The sequence below is a fragment of the Chinchilla lanigera genome, unplaced genomic scaffold, assembly GCF_000276665.1.
Source record: "Chinchilla lanigera isolate Chin_1 unplaced genomic scaffold, ChiLan1.0 scaffold00048, whole genome shotgun sequence".
NCBI lineage: Eukaryota > Metazoa > Chordata > Mammalia > Rodentia > Chinchillidae > Chinchilla > Chinchilla lanigera.
Window position 1 is genome coordinate 2,920,432 of NW_004955449.1, and position 15,010 is coordinate 2,935,441.

A 15,010-nucleotide genomic window follows, 5' to 3' on the forward strand; every position below is an offset into this window, starting at 1 on the left:
CTGCCGCACCTGTTCCTGAGCCGCCTTCCCTAACTCTCTGGGCACTGTCTCCTTATCCCTTCCACTCAGGTAGATATCAGACATCTCCCTGACTGAGGGAACAAGGTGAAAAGTCCCACCGGGGCACGACACAAGCCTTGCAATGGTGTCCTGGTGGTGGAGTTGGACACCCCTAATCTGTCCCAGATCGGTAGCCGATCCAATGCTACCTTACCAGAAGTGGGAGTCTGGCCTTCCACCCTCCCCACACACATATAGCACAAGAGACAGTAATTCTTTCTTGAAACCATAATTTTACTGTCTCAAAGAAACTTTATAACTTATTTACAAAGTTCTTTCCCCCCCAAGATACAAAGCAATAAGTTAACATTCTCAATATAAAACTAAACTTTGACATAGAGAACACAAAACACAGTTGATTTCAATTGGTCACATTTTCCAAATTTCACAAGTAAAATGTCAAGATTCTTATTTCACAAAGCATCGGGTTTTACCGCCACACACAACAGAACGGAAAAAGGCTAAGCTTGTGCAACATGTTTACAGAACAATAATAATAACAATAATAATTATATATACAGCCAATAGCTCCTGCAATGGAGACTGTGCTTTCAGGGTGGACTGGCATTTTTCTGTGGTAGAACCTCCGGGATAGTTGTAAAGCTGCTTTTGTCTTACTTTAAAGCCCACTGGAATTGGGGCTGCTTGCTTGTCCCCTGCCTGTTTTCTCTCTGCTTCGCATGGATCCTCTCTCTTTTTACCCAGACTAGAATTATTCCTTCTTGGCCAGGCAAAGCAACCAAACTTTCCTTTCAAGATGACAAAACCGCGTTGGCTTCATGTCTCTCTCTTGTTATTATTTCTAATAATATGGGACATGTAAAAAAATGCAACTCATTGGGCTTCAACAACTCCATACCAGTGAAGTACAAAAGTTAATGTGTAAGGTAAAAATGTTTAGTCCTCCTTGTTCGTTTTTTCCGGGTGCCTTCAAGGTAAACAGTGCGTCTGGACGGTGTGCTCTCCGCACACCACAGAACCAACCTCAGCCAAAGTCCATTTTTCAATAAATAAAACCCCCTCCCTCCAATTTCCCCCAGTTCCCGAATAGGCTACACAGATGGTCAGACAGGGTCCAGGAGGCCTGAAAGGATAAAACGTCCAGGATTGGGAGATGGGCGGCCCAGCAGACCGCTTGTGGCTCAGACATGGTGACTTTTTGCAGAGGCCTCAGGATGAGAACAGCAGACAGACGAAGACCTCGACTTAGCGCAAAAGGAGACGAGACAGGACAGAAAAGAGCTTTTGCTTTTTCTACATTGTTTGTTTTCCTGATAGTCCCACAAAGCTGAGGGGCGGGCGGCAGGTCAGGTGAGCCGGGTTGTCTTGCTGCTCGCTGTCTTGGGTGACTATGCCTGCACTTCAAGGCCACTCTGCTGTCACCCCGAGTGGCTCAGGCCAGGGTTCGGGCAAGAGCACCGGCTCTGGGGAGTTGCTGGGTCGGACCTCGAGGGCTTCTGAGGAGGCAAGTGACCTGCCTTTTCACTGTCCCTTCCTTCCCTCTGGGCCCTTTTTCACCAGGCCCAGGGCACACAGTCGGGATCCAGGGACCTGGAGACAGGAGGGGCCTGGGCGGAGGGAGATGGGAAGGAGGCGGGCAGGTGCCAGCGGGCAACTTCACATAAGTTGGGGCTGCTGCATAGCTTCTTGGTGCGCTGAAGGATACCACGACGTGTAGCTGGGGATGTAGGAGCCCGCGCTGCTGCCTGAGCCTTTCCCGGTTGAAGAGTTAGGGTTCCAGCCCGGAGGCACGGGTGGGGAGCCGGCGGACAGCGCCCTGCCATTGGCCAGCGCGCTGCCCTCCAGGGCCGCTCCGCCCTGCTTCATCAGCTTCTTGAACTTGGAGCGCTTGTTCTGGAACCAGATCTTGACCTGCAAGATCGGAAAACAATGTGACTCGGGCTGAGACCACTGAGCCCACCTAGTTCTCGGGAAGGGAAGGAGGGGATGGTGGGAGAGCAGAGCTTGGAGGCCGCTCTGCCCAGCGCGTGGGCAGCTCCCCGCTGAAGCAGCGGCGCACCCCCCACCCGCGGGCGGAAGAGCCTGGAAGCCGGACGCTCGCCCTGGGCGCCCGGGGGAAATGCTCTCCCGGAGCCAGGGGGCGTGGTGGTGAGGGGCCTGCGGGGAGTCCCGGGCTTCGCCTGCGCGCTCAGTCCGACCCCGACTACCGTCGGCGGGAGAGAGTGCCTGCACACCCCCCCATGCAATTCCTATATCAATATCAATAAAAGAATCAAAAAACTGGATAGGAGTGGAGGAAATTTATTTGCAATTCTACCGCTTTCTCTTTGCGCCATCCTTTCCGCCCCTGAGTTGAGGTCTGACTAAGGAGGCAGCAAGTTCTTTGTAGAACTCTGGACTCAAACCAGACCTTTCCCTAGGGCCTGTTTGCTTTCCTCGGGTGCAGTTCAAATCCCGGGCCAGGCGTTGGAAACCCGCGCCAGCCGCGGTCCGAAGGCCCGGAGCTCCCCAGAGTCTGAGTGATGGCCAAGCAGAAGTCTCGGTTCTTCTCTAGGGTCTGGGGCTTGGGAGGTGAGGAGGGTGAGGGAGGGATTCCTGTGCCTCTCGGTGAGGAGGAGGAGGAGGAGGAGGAGGGAGACAGGGGCACGGGCCCAGGCCCCCAGAGAGTAGCCACACACTTTAAAGGCAAAGGAGGGATTAAGTCCCGCGTCTATTGTTCCAGTCGCTCGGGCACGTGTGACCTCTGAATCCCCAAACAAAACCTCTGGGGGAAATCCTTTCTGCGCCCCAACCAGATGTCCAGGGACAGGGCGGCGGAGCAGTTGCCTGGCAAGCAGGTCGGGGTACAGAGAGCAGCGACTGAGCTGGGGCAGAGAGAGTGCGAGAGGAAGAGGAGACGCCAGGAGCCTGGGGTGGACACCCACATACCCACACAATGACACCCCGACCCTGAGGCCCAGCAAGCCAGAAATGAAGCCCAAGGCTCAGGCCGGGCCGCGAGAAGCCTGCTTGGCGCAGAGGCAGCGGCGAGGTACCTGAGTCTGCGTGAGTCCCAAGGAGGCCGCCAGCTCCGCCCTCTCAGGCAGAGCCAAGTATTGAGTTTGCTGGAACCTCCGGTTCAAAGCCTGCAACTGCAAACTGGAGTAAATTGTCCTGGGTTTGCGGATTTTTTTTCCTTTGCCATTGAAGCGCACTTCACCGCCTTCCACCACCGTGCTCTTCTCGGAGTCGGCCCCTGCAGGGACAGCAGAAGTGGGGCCGTTGTTAATACAGGGGCTGCCTTTAGTGTGGAGAGAAGAGAGCGAGCGGCAATCGAGGGGATGGCAGAGACAGGGCCCGGGACAGAGCGTTCGAGAAACTTCGGAAGCCTGGGAGGGCTCCCCCGACCCCAAGTCCGAGGGCCAGTCCCAGGCTGCTGCAGGCGGGATGGGGCCGTTCCTGGGAGCGCAGCTATTGCCTTTGCAGGGAAAGTTTGCTATTTTTGCAGGCGGTAGTTGAGGTTTAATTACCCTTAATTGCATACATTGTTTATAGCGCTACGCAATAAATAATTGCCGAGACTAATACGTGCACATGTGGGTTTCTTTTTTCCAGCAGGGCATTGTGTGCTCGGCACACCGAGCCGCTCAGAGGCCCAGCCAGCGCCAGGAGACGCTCTCTCGGATTTATCCTTTGCTAGATAGTTGCGAACTGGGTGGATTTCTAACAATCTTTGCTAGGACAGGTATCCATAGGTTGATATCCGAAACCTCCACTGCTCCCGCGCCCTCCCCACCCCCACCCCACCTCTCTGCCCCTCTTCTCCTCTGTCTTCCCTCTCTCTCCCTCCTGCTCCCCCTCGCGCCTTCTTTCCTTCGCTTCCTCTCCCTGGCAAGCGCACGTACCTGGGTCCTCCAGGCGGCTCTGGGCGAGGCTGGCGCTGCCGGGGTAGGACTGCACCGAACTGATGTAGGGGCTGGACGCGTGGCTGCTGACCGAGTTGACGTAGGGGTAGCCCAGTGGTCGGGAGAAGGACGAGGCCGAGCTGTAGGCACCGTCGGGCTGCGTGTGGCCCGCCGAGTGTAAACAGTGCATGGAGTAGTGCCCGTGGGACATGGGAGAAGGAGACATTTGCTGGCTGGGCGGCCCAAACTCCATAAACACCGCCTTGCCCGACACGGGGCTGTTGAGACTTTCTGGCATGGTGGTCATGGTCATCTCTTCTCGCGGGGTCTGGGTGTGGGTCTTTCTCTCCTCTGCTTCCCTTTTGGGGGTCTCTATGTTTCTCAGGACAGGAAGGAACCCAATTTAAGCGGAACTGGGGTTTTCACTTTCCATTCATAAGAAAATGGAGTTTGTCTCTTTGAAAAGTCTAAGCATCATGCTCCGAGCTCCCCAAACTCGGTTCAAAGCTTTGACTCAGCCAAGGTCATAAATATTCATGAGCTGGCGGAGCTGATTGGTCCGCCGTCTTGCATAATCACCGGGGATTGGTCCGAGACGCTTCGGCTCCGCTGGACTAGAGCGGGCGAGGCGGCCCGGCCTCGGGAGAAACGCGTCGGTACTTCCCGGCCGGGGCTCCTCTGCAACAGAGCGCGAGGTGCAGGAGGCACAATGGGCTGCGGTGTCCGCGCTGGGACCTCTGAGGCCTGCTCTTCAGCCTCCCGCCTCCCTGGCTTGCTCTCCCCCCAGAAACCAACTAGTGCTCCCCGCCATCGCCCCCCTCTGCCGACCCCACCCTTTGCCCTCCCCAAAGCCGGGAACCCGGGAACTGCTTCTGGTCGCCTCCACCCAAGCCAGTGCTGAGCTGAGCTAGGATGGTTCTGGTCGCGGCCTCTGGTTGGCGGAGTCACGCACTGGGGGGCGCCCAAGGCAGCCAGCGGACAGTGGTCCTTCGGAAGGTTCGGCGCCTAGCTCAGCGCCCTCCTGGCCGCGCCCTCCTGGCCCGGGTCTGCGGTGCCACATCCCTGGGCAGGGGTTTCGGGGGCCCTCCGGACCAACTCACTCACTCGGCCGCCGCGCCGCCGCCGCCGCCGCCGCTCCCAGGGCCCCGCTCGCATCGCTCTAGGCCGGGTTGGCCACTCCAGCTCGAGGCTGCACGGGTCTGATTAGAGCAGTGCGCGTGGAGAGCCAGGAGCCCGCGCTTCTCCTCCCAGGAAAGGCGGCCGCACCGCCTCCCTCCCCCAACACACACACCCTCTTTCCCTCCCAACCTTCGTGCGCTCCCCCTCCCCTCTCCACTCCCTCCGAGCCGTGCGCCCCGGGCGCACTCCCCCGAGGGCGCGGCGCAGCGTGGAGTCGAGGGCTCGGCGGGCTCAGCACTATCAGAGCGGCAGCGCCAGGTGGTCATTTTGCGCCCTCCTGGGGTCTCGCGGGAGTACCTGGGTTCAGCAGCCCTTGGGGGACACCGAAACCCGCAGCAGCGCCAGGCCTGCGGTAGGCAAGACTATCTGTGTATAGACACGTCTCTGTCGCCCAGTTTCTTCCTCACCTCCAGTGGCCAAGTTTCTTCCTCACCTCCAGTGGCCAAAGCTGGCTCCGGTGGGCCTGGGGGCAGGGCTGGTGCAGGACAGAGCTGCCACGGCGCCTTCTATCTTCTGGGGTGCTAGGTACAGAAGAGCGCACGAATGGCCCTCGCCTGCCACTGCTACCACACAGCGACCCCCACGAGGCGTGGCGCACGCTACGCTGGTTGCTAGGGGCTGTTGGTTCCCCATCCCGCCAGCCCCACGGTGAATCCCAAATTACTTTGTTAGGTAATTAGAAAGTGTTGATAATTATTTCTTTCATAATTTAGCGGTGTAAAGGGAACGGGGAAATGATCTTGTGAAAGTTCACACGTGCAGATGTATTAGTTACTGATTCATTTGATTAAATGGTAGTCTCAAGTGCTCAGATCCGCAGCTGAAGGCGCCCCATTAGCATAACACTGATGTTTAATTTTCATACGCATAATTAGCCATATATTTAACACTAATAGCAACATGCAGCCTTTCAGCGTTAAACAGCCCGGGATTTGATCTGGCCTGAGCTGAACCTTCGCGCTGCACCTTCCCCTGTCTGGAGCGTGCAGTGATCGCAGGACAAACCTCTGTAATCAAGCACATTTTGGCAGAGGGAACACCAATAAAAATGAACATTCAAAACAAATTACATCGGTGCTGTCGTTACAGATATTAGAGGGGGTTCTCTCTAAACTTCTGTAGCAGCAGCGCCTGCTCGGTGGAATTTCTCTCCTTTGGTTTTAAGGGCGCGATGCTGGGAGCAGAAATATTTCAGGCAGCCTGGTTGGAGCCAAAGAGAAAAACAAAAAGCAACAACACCCCCAACAACCCGATCTTCCAAACCAATAACGTTTTTGCCAATGGTTAAAAGATTTTTTTTTTTTTCTTAATCACCGAACCACACGGTGAGGCTTTGTAGCAACAACCAGGTAATGATTCTGCCACTAGACAACTCCTGGAGACGTTAGGCTCGTCTTGATTTCTGTCGCACTTGTGGTTTTAATTGCTCCTTTCTAGCGCCTATTTTGGGGTGTGGAGTGCCGTCCTGTGCGCCCAGCACAGCTGCTAGGAAGCTGCCCAAGCCCCGGGTCTGTTGCGAGCGCCTTGCGGGCCCTGCCCACGTAAGTGACCGCTGCGGCCGGCGCGGGGTAGAGGTTGGGACCGGGGAAGGTGGCACAGGCGTCTCGGGTAGCTCTGGGCAGGGCGTGAGGGGATTCGACGGCCCGGCTGCCAAGGGCCAGTTTCTCCCAGAGGATTGCAAAGTGGGGGAAGGGATGAGAGACGGTCGCACGTCGCGAGGCTCCTGGGTGCTCGTCCTTCCACATGGGTTGAGGGGGCATTTTCGCGGTGCAGGGGACCCGGCTGGCTTAGAAAACAAAGGTCTGGCACGCACTTCCTCGGGATAAGGTTTCAGGGGCTTGCTTAATTTAGGATTGAATTGTGTGTAGGCAAAGGAGTGCCTATGCTGCAGACATTTCTTAGAAAGAAGCAAATTTACTGAGACGTGCTGAGCCGGTCCCTCCAGCGCTGTGTAGCCGCGGAAGCGAGCTTCTCACTGTTGGGATCTCTACTAAGCGAGTATGAATGGCTCCCCCGTCCCCACCGCCCCACCTCCATGTCAGCACCTGTTGTAAAGTCCGGGTTTGCTTAGATCTTTGCTTGTCCCAACTCAGAGGAAACAAAATTGTACTCGTTCTGAACGTTCAGGATTAGAATGGAGTGGAATCATCTTAGGACCAGGCAACACTGGTGGCGGGAGCTTAGCCATAGGTGGCTGGAAGCTTTGCATCTATGGGTTAGGTTGGAGGTCAGATGAGTTAGCAGAGGGGCAAGAACGCGTAGACTAGGTGCGTTAAAAACCTACTTCCTAACTTCAAGTTCCATAATCATAATGAGTTAAACAGAGTTGTAATTCAAGTTTGTTTCCTACTGCTGAGTACTGGATGGAGAATATAATCTTTAGGTTAGTCACTTTAATAAATAGGATTATGTGCCTGTCCCATAAATACCTCCACCTCAAAATAATTGCTGCACAAGCAGTGTGTTGCCCCAGTGGTTGGTAAAATCCTGTGATCCTAATAAAACTATCCCTAAGGAACCCTGGAGAAAACTCATCTACAGATAAAGCTACTGTGCTAATCACTGCAATGTGATTGCTCTAGGAGAGAAATGAAGTCATTCTCTGGCAAAGATCTCACAAGGCCAACTGGGCGCTGTTCCTCTCTAGGGGGTTATTTGGGGGCAACAGCCTCGGGCTCTGGGCCTTGCCTGGCCAACTCCGGAGCACCTCAAAAGTTCATCTATGTTCTTCTAAACTATAGTTACTGAAACCGCTTCCTCACCTTTTCCAGCCCTCTGGACCCACTAAAGCCAGACCCAGTCTATCTAAAACTCCATGTCCTTGGATGCAGAGAATCTGATCTGGAGGGCTAGGGACCACTGAGAGAGTCCCTAGCTGAGGGCAACAGTGGAACTCAGGTGCAAGCCCGCTTATTGTCCTCAGTTTCCGGCTCCTTTCTCACCACCCTGGGTGTCACAAGATGGTCAGCTCCTGGATCCAGCTGACATTCCCTTGGCACTTTTGAGCCCAAATTGTACTTAGCCAGGGGCAACTTTGCAAAGCCCACTTTGCATTGTCACTGAACTTGTTCCTAAAACCATAAGCAGAGGGACTAGCTTCCTTCACGGAACAGAGGCCCAGCCAATTCCTACCCTTCAGTTAGTGGTGAAAGCAACCTCAAGGGGAGGGCTCTTTTGTGCCAGAATGTGCCTAGGGAAACAGTGTGGCCTTGCTGAATTTCTGCTCCTGAAGTGGGTTGGAGCATCAGCCATTAGCACCAGAGGGAAAGCTGCCAGCTCCAGCCTGGGCTGCACCAGCCAGGCCACTGTCCTACACACACCTCTAGGATCCTATCCCTCTCAATACCTGACCTTTAAAGTCCCGGAAGCCCCAGGGAGGGAGTCCCAAAAGGGCCAGCGTGTGAGGTCAGTTTAGGATTAGGCAGGCCAGTTAACTGGCCAGATGCTGTTCACATCTGGGTGAGGCAGGCCGCAGCTTGAATTTCTAGTGTAACAAACAGTCCAGTGTGCGGACTGGAGTGGGGGCAGGGGTGGCAGGAGAGAGGTGGGAAGGTCTCACACCGAATCTCTGGGAGGGCCCAGGAGGGGTGCTTGCCAGCAGAGGATGAGCCACAGGAGACTGGGAAGTCTTGTTACTAGACTGAAAAACCTTGCAGAAGGGCCATGCCCAGGGTGCACACCCAAGAAAATGTTTGTAATCAACGCTGCCGTTCATTTGTGGGTTACTCTCAAGTCAAAGCCTCCGAAGAAGAAATAATCAAATGAAGGGCTGGGGTGGAAGCTGGTGCCTGGAGGGGCCCCCAGGACTGGCCAACGTGGGACGGCAATGGGTAAAACAGATTTTCAAAATACTCCAGCTATCAGGTTCGAGTTTTTCTTTCAGTCTGCAGTGTAAAAAACTTCAGACTCAGAATTAACCACCTCTCCTCGCCCCCTCCTAACTGTCGGAGGCAAGAACGAAGACACAGAGGGTTTAGCGGGTTTTTACTGGGGCAGGGTCTGAGCAAAGGACAGACAGGGGAACTGTGCTTCTCCGGGGGAGTCCCACTTATCCCTGGGGACCGTCCAGCTTCCTTCCTCTTCAGCGGCGATTCGTTCTGGGCGGGGACCCTGGGCAAGGATCCGTCCTTCAGAGCAGCTGGATCCCCTCGGCTTGGGCTCTGCCTTTCCAGTGCCTCAGGGCCACCGCACTTTTTCTTGCACGCTATTAGATGGCAGGTAGGTCCCTTCAGGACCTGCCCTTCCCCTTTCATCTGAAAGTGCTCCAGCAATTGAGAATAACGGTGCCAGGCCTCCACGACCTTGGGGCCACTTCTCAGGCTTCGTGAGGCAGCTTGGTTAGGATCTTCGCGCCCTGCGCCGTGATGAGAACTGTGTGTTCAAACTGGGCCGACCTGCAAACATGCGCGGTAGAGCCAGTCAGCTTGCAAGCCAGCGCCCCAGCGGGCGGCCCAGGCGGTAGCTCCCAGCTCCGGCTCCGCTCCGCTCCGTCCCACCAATCTCCCCTTCCCCAGTGCCTTAAAAGGAACAGGGCCCAAAGCAAACACCTTTGGTTGTCCAGGGAGACCACAGTCCATGCATCCTCCAGGACTTTAAATTCAGGAGATCCCTCGGTGATGATTGGCTCTGTAAAAGAGAAAATATTTACGGCAGTGACCTCATGAGATTCTTGTCAAACACTGTTTCAGCTGATGAGAGAGAGAGAGAGAGCCCCCCAAGTCCTTCACCCATGGGTTCCTGTTGTCATCCTGCAAGGGCTGATAATTGATGTTGCTTACATAGTACACTACAAACTAAACAGTAGGAAGAGGAAGCACCACGGCACTAAAAAGTGTATCAAGTTGCCTAGTTCATAATTTTTTAGAGAAAGAAGGGCATTTTAATCAAGCCTTAATTAGGACCCTGTGGATAATAACCATCCAAACACCAATTCTTCTTATAAATACCAGTCAGTTTTTAAAAATATTTGAATTTTAAAAACATGCTTAAAATGTTCATTAATCAGCAAATAACAATTTTCTTATTTCACTCTAATTGCTTCTCCATTAAGTCCCACAGTCACAAATAGGAGGCCTTCGTGGCCCTAGGTGACTGGGACTTGGTGACACCAATCACAGGATCAGCCAGGAATGGGCCGCCAGAGAGCACACGCCACTTGCTGACAGGGAACAAGGGACATAATCACCTCTAGTTACTGGGTGTTAATGAAAAAACAAAACACAACAGAAAAATAAAACCAAACACCACATTAGGCTGGTAACAGAATTAGAGGTTGGATGGCTGCCGTCCCCTAAATGTGTCGGTAAGTATCTGATTTGGGAAGATGGGGCTCAAGGATATTATTTAATCAGATTTACTATGCATCTGAATTATTTCATTATGCTGATTGGCTTTATTAGTCCTTCAAGGGACTGCTGGCCTAGGCCAGCGCCACAGTTCCCACCCATGAGCCGCAGCTCTCAAAGAAGAGCCCCAGCTTTACCTATGGTGAAGGCCATGCCCTCCTCCATGAGCAGATCACTGTCATTTGCTGCAAAACAAAAAATGGGGAGGTGGGCTGAGAATATGAAAAGAGAACAGAGAGGAACAGATTTAGGGGAGTTGGGGACACTTGGAAAATGGTCATTTTCTTTCAGGAAGAAGGGAACCTGGAGGCTTCTAGATTCCTGGATGACCCCCAGGGTCAAACGTGGGGCTCCTGGGCTTCAGCACTTGCAGCTTCTGCGCTCTGGCTCAAGACCTTGTTCCCTACAATTTCCCCAAGTGTGGTAGGGGCAACTAGGTGTATTAGACACCTGTAGGTTCCCTCTTCCCCTTTTTACGTCCCCCAGGCCACCTGCTGATAGGTCTCCGGGTCTCACTGGGTCCTGGGCCTTCCTTCCATCCCTATCTCAAAGAGAAAGACATCTTCGGCAAGGATGGAAAGAGAAGACAGTGTGCAGACATGGAGGTTGGGCCAGGAGATGGGGGTCTCTTCATCCTCAACTCCAGGGATGGGCATTCAATGGGACATATGCCTGGCTGACCATCCCTTTCTGCATTCTTACCTTAGATCTCTTCTAAGCTGCCTGAAGCAGAGCTCTTTGGTCTGAAGGGATTCTGTCCAGCTGGGTCCCTAGGGATCCTCCAGCAGTAGTTAAAGGCAGCGGTTCCCGTAGGGCTCGCTCTTACTCTGAAGTATTCAGGTCAGGGTCCTAGGGCCAACTTTCCTTTGGTCCCAGTCCAAATGTCCCATCGCCCTGCGGCTCCTCCACACAGCTGTTTCCCACCTTCACCCAACTCCTCCCAACCCTCTGGGCCCACTCCTGCCTTTTCCCTGCAGAATGCACTCCCAGGCAGAGGAAAAACACAAACTCTGGGGAAGGAACACAAGGGTGGGCATAATCGAGACATCGCTAAAGAGTACATGTGCTAAATACATCAGCTGTCAACGCTGTGTAGGACGTAATGAAGTTTAACCACAACAGTCAGCGGTTAGAAGAAGGGTAGAAAAAGAAAAACAGAAAACAGTCATATGTGCGTGCTGCTGGGACCCTGCTGTAGTGGCCTTCTGTTTTCAGTAACTTTTTCTAGACAAATATCCCTTATGCCTTCTAGCCATGGACCGTTTAGAAGACAAACAGCAGGAAAAGCCTTATTTGGGGATTAGAACTGTGAGGCTGTAATCTACCAACATAGCAATGTGCTGGTTAAAATTAATAGATATTACACATACACACACACGGATTCAAAGCAAGAGGAAAAACTCCTCAGAAGCAAAACTGCTTTGTCCTGATTCTATTCAATAAACAGCTTCCAAATTCACTTTCTTACCATGATGCCAAATTTCTGGATGTCCGTGAAAGTATGATCCTATTCCATGTCCCACAAAATGTGGGCAGACTTGGAAACCATTCTGATGAGTTATGTGGCTTTAAAAGTGACCAAAAGACATTTAAGTAAATTAGATGAAATTTTAACCCATACTAGATAAAAATTAAGTCACTTTAAAATAAAAGAAAAAAGTATCAGTTCTCTTTAGAGTCAGACGATAGTGTGAGTGTTTCCTTTATCCTGGAATAATTTAAATTTTCGCTGATGCTAGTAACAACTCCCTTTAGATATATGAAAAAGGAAGGTACGTATCTAACATAATAGTGTAAGTCATTTACTTTAGCGTAGCTTTCAAACAAGGTCATTTTGGACAAGAAATGAATACGCATACACATAAATATAAATTAATATACATAACTATATGTGCACATAATGTAGGTCATAAAAGCTTACCTGGATTTTGTGGTTGTATGGATAAATTACTGTGCAAATTCCTACTGATTTGGAAGCTAAACAGAAGAAAATTACAATCTAGAAATATGGCTTTCCGTTATGGTGTCCTTTATTCTGCTCTATTTTAAAATGTTATACATTTTGCACACACGCTCACAAAAAATGATCAAGTCTGTTTTGTCAATTTTCTTGAAATATTCCACGTTTTATGAGAATCTCAGAGTTCTACTCAAGACCTCTCCCACTAATAAAATTCATAAAGAATATTTTTTAATCACTATTATGCTTAAGAGAAGCTAGTATTATCATTCCTAATTCCTAACACTTCACTAGATATTTTTACATGAAAATGTTTTGGGTTCTATGTATCCCTTATAAAGGAAATTTACCACATAGAATCAACTCTAAAATCTTAACCCACAAGGCTGAATTTGGGTTGGGGGGAGTATTGGGGATCAAACCCAGGACCTTTGCACTCAGCTACATCCCCACCCCTTTTTAATGTAAAAAAAAATTTTTTTGCAATAGTCTTGTTAAGTTGCTCAAATTGGGCTCAAATTTGTGATCTTCCTGCCTCAGTCTTCCAGACTGCTGAGATTACAGGCATATGCTGCTATGCCTGGCTAGATATATATTTTTATGTGGACACAGGGCACAATATCCTTAATGTTACCTATAACAATGAATTGGAATTCACAGGACTATTATTGCAATTCCTAACAAATCCAAGATTTTTAGCTTTCAAACTATAATTTCCAACAGACTGTAAGTTTAGTTTAACATGAGCCTTTTTAGTCACCATCTTCGTGGGCATTTGTGTCTGTACACATTTTTTGAAACATTTTTAATTACTGCCCTAGAATTCTAAGATATCTTCACTTAGGCCAGAATGTCACTGTGACAAACAGATGGAAGCTTCCATTGAAATTTAATTTTTGTAATTGACAGTACAAAAATAGGTAAGCCATGCAGATGCTGAGGACAAGGATAAGTCAGTGTCTTTATCTCTTACGTTGTAATTTTGGTTATGGCTATTTCCATGTGTCTTTGCACTCTGGGCAGGTGGTATAACATCTTTTCCAAGGTGCTTTTATTTGTTCCACACAATTTTTGAATAGAAACAGAGAGGGGAGAGTGGACAGACAGTAGAAGAGAGATGATTAAATAAGAGACTATAATCTAGTTTTTTAAAAAACAAAAGTGGGTCCTACCTGGACCTATAAATTATGTTAGTTCAGTCACAGTAAACCTCAGTGATGCTAAAGGGATTCAATATAAACTACTGTCTTATTTTCTTAAAATGAAAAAAACTAGTTTTTTTCCCCCTCCCTCCCAGGAATCCAACTGATTGACAGGCATCACAGCTACATCTTAAATGTGTGTTACAATGGCAATCTTCATTTTAATTTCCGATGAGAGGAGAAGAAAGCCCACTCTGAAAAAACCTTCAGGGTCCCTCCCCCATCATACCTCTCATTCCTCTTCATAAAAGAAGCTGTGCAATTACTAGGTGGCTATAGACATCTGAGTGCATTCTCCTACAACAATTTGCTCCCTGGGTCCTGCTGGAACTTCTGGCTATAGCAGTATCACACAATCTATATCACAGACGCAAAGGTTAGAGGGTTTTTACAGCTGAAGGAAAAGAACCAGACAAGTTTCCTTCAGTTCCTTGGTTGAGCACCCACCTCAGTGCCTGTTTCATAGCGACTAAGAATACACTTCTTTTGCTTTTCAGGGTATTTTCCTTTGGACTGTTAGTTATTTTTAAATACACACTTACTGGGGCCAACCAGGGTAAAATATCAGTAATGTTCCTAATTACTGTTGAAAGGCACGTGCCTTCTGTTATTTTTGGATACACTCGTAAGCACAAGATTATTCACCTGATTGTAGGGTTTTAATCTGATTTCACAATCTAAGTGACTGATAGTAGCAAATTTCAGTCCTCTAACACTGAACAAGTGCTGGTCACCCGAATTGTGCCATGGGAAGGCAGTGTGCATCTATCTACCTCTTGACTGGGATGTTGGGGGAAATGGAAATTGCGAGGCAGGTGCGTGTGTCCAAGAAGCGCTGCAGTTGCTCCCCAACACCAGCCAACGCAGGGCCAGGACCCATTTCTGAGCACCAGGGTTTTCCTGCCCTGAACACTTCACCGATGAAATCTTCCTTCTTCTTGCTGAAATCTACCGAGCAGAATTCTTCTGATATTAGCTCTTCTGTTCTGCCTTCCTTTGGCTAAAAAGCCTTTAAGATAGCGTGACACCTACTGATAAGCCCAGCACACTGATCCTTTGAAGCCTTTCATATGGATTATTGGGCGAGAGAGAAGAGGAGGAAGGTGTAAAAAGGTAGTTTATGAGCTTATTTTCAATTATACTGTATCATTACAGTTCATACTGTAGTCACAGTTTATAGTTGAAAGAGAAATTCCTTTTAGGAATTTCATCTTGTGACCATTTTCTTTGGTTTATTCCCTTTCTTGAGGCAGCTGGACTCCACTGAAGTGCTGTCTAGAGAAGTGAAATTTCTTAATATATTTCAACTACTTTTATGCCTAAAAGTACATTCCCCAAGAGGGCAGAGCAGTACTATGTTTAAGTACATGCTCTTACAGAGAAATCAAAAAGCACATGGAAATACTATTACCATTTTTA

General features: G+C 50.3%; 2 protein-coding genes across 4 annotated transcripts in view; both read right to left on the minus strand.

The window, feature by feature from the left end:
• Window positions 1–273: 273 nt before the first annotated feature.
• Window positions 274–4,236, minus strand: Dlx1 (distal-less homeobox 1). The gene is made up of 3 exons (XM_005393218.2): window positions 3,906–4,236; window positions 3,057–3,256; window positions 274–1,932 (listed from the first exon to the last, which is right to left on the minus strand). Exons 1-3 carry the CDS (start codon window positions 4,216–4,218, stop codon window positions 1,678–1,680), a joined length of 768 nt encoding a protein of 255 aa, XP_005393275.1. The 5' UTR covers window positions 4,219–4,236; the 3' UTR covers window positions 274–1,677.
• A 4,815-nt stretch (window positions 4,237–9,051) lies between these two features.
• The window catches only part of Metap1d (methionyl aminopeptidase type 1D (mitochondrial)), an 86,621-nt gene continuing 80,662 nt past the window's right edge, over window positions 9,052–15,010 (minus strand). For all 3 annotated transcript variants that reach the window (XM_005393221.2, XM_005393223.2, XM_005393222.2), the window contains 4 exons: window positions 11,898–11,995; window positions 10,567–10,614; window positions 9,632–9,710; window positions 9,052–9,478 (listed from right to left, as the gene is read on the minus strand). In XM_005393221.2, the coding sequence (XP_005393278.1) occupies window positions 9,400–9,478; window positions 9,632–9,710; window positions 10,567–10,614; window positions 11,898–11,995 (304 nt within the window). In that variant the 3' untranslated portion in view covers window positions 9,052–9,399. The remainder of the gene's footprint in view (window positions 9,479–9,631; window positions 9,711–10,566; window positions 10,615–11,897; window positions 11,996–15,010) is intronic.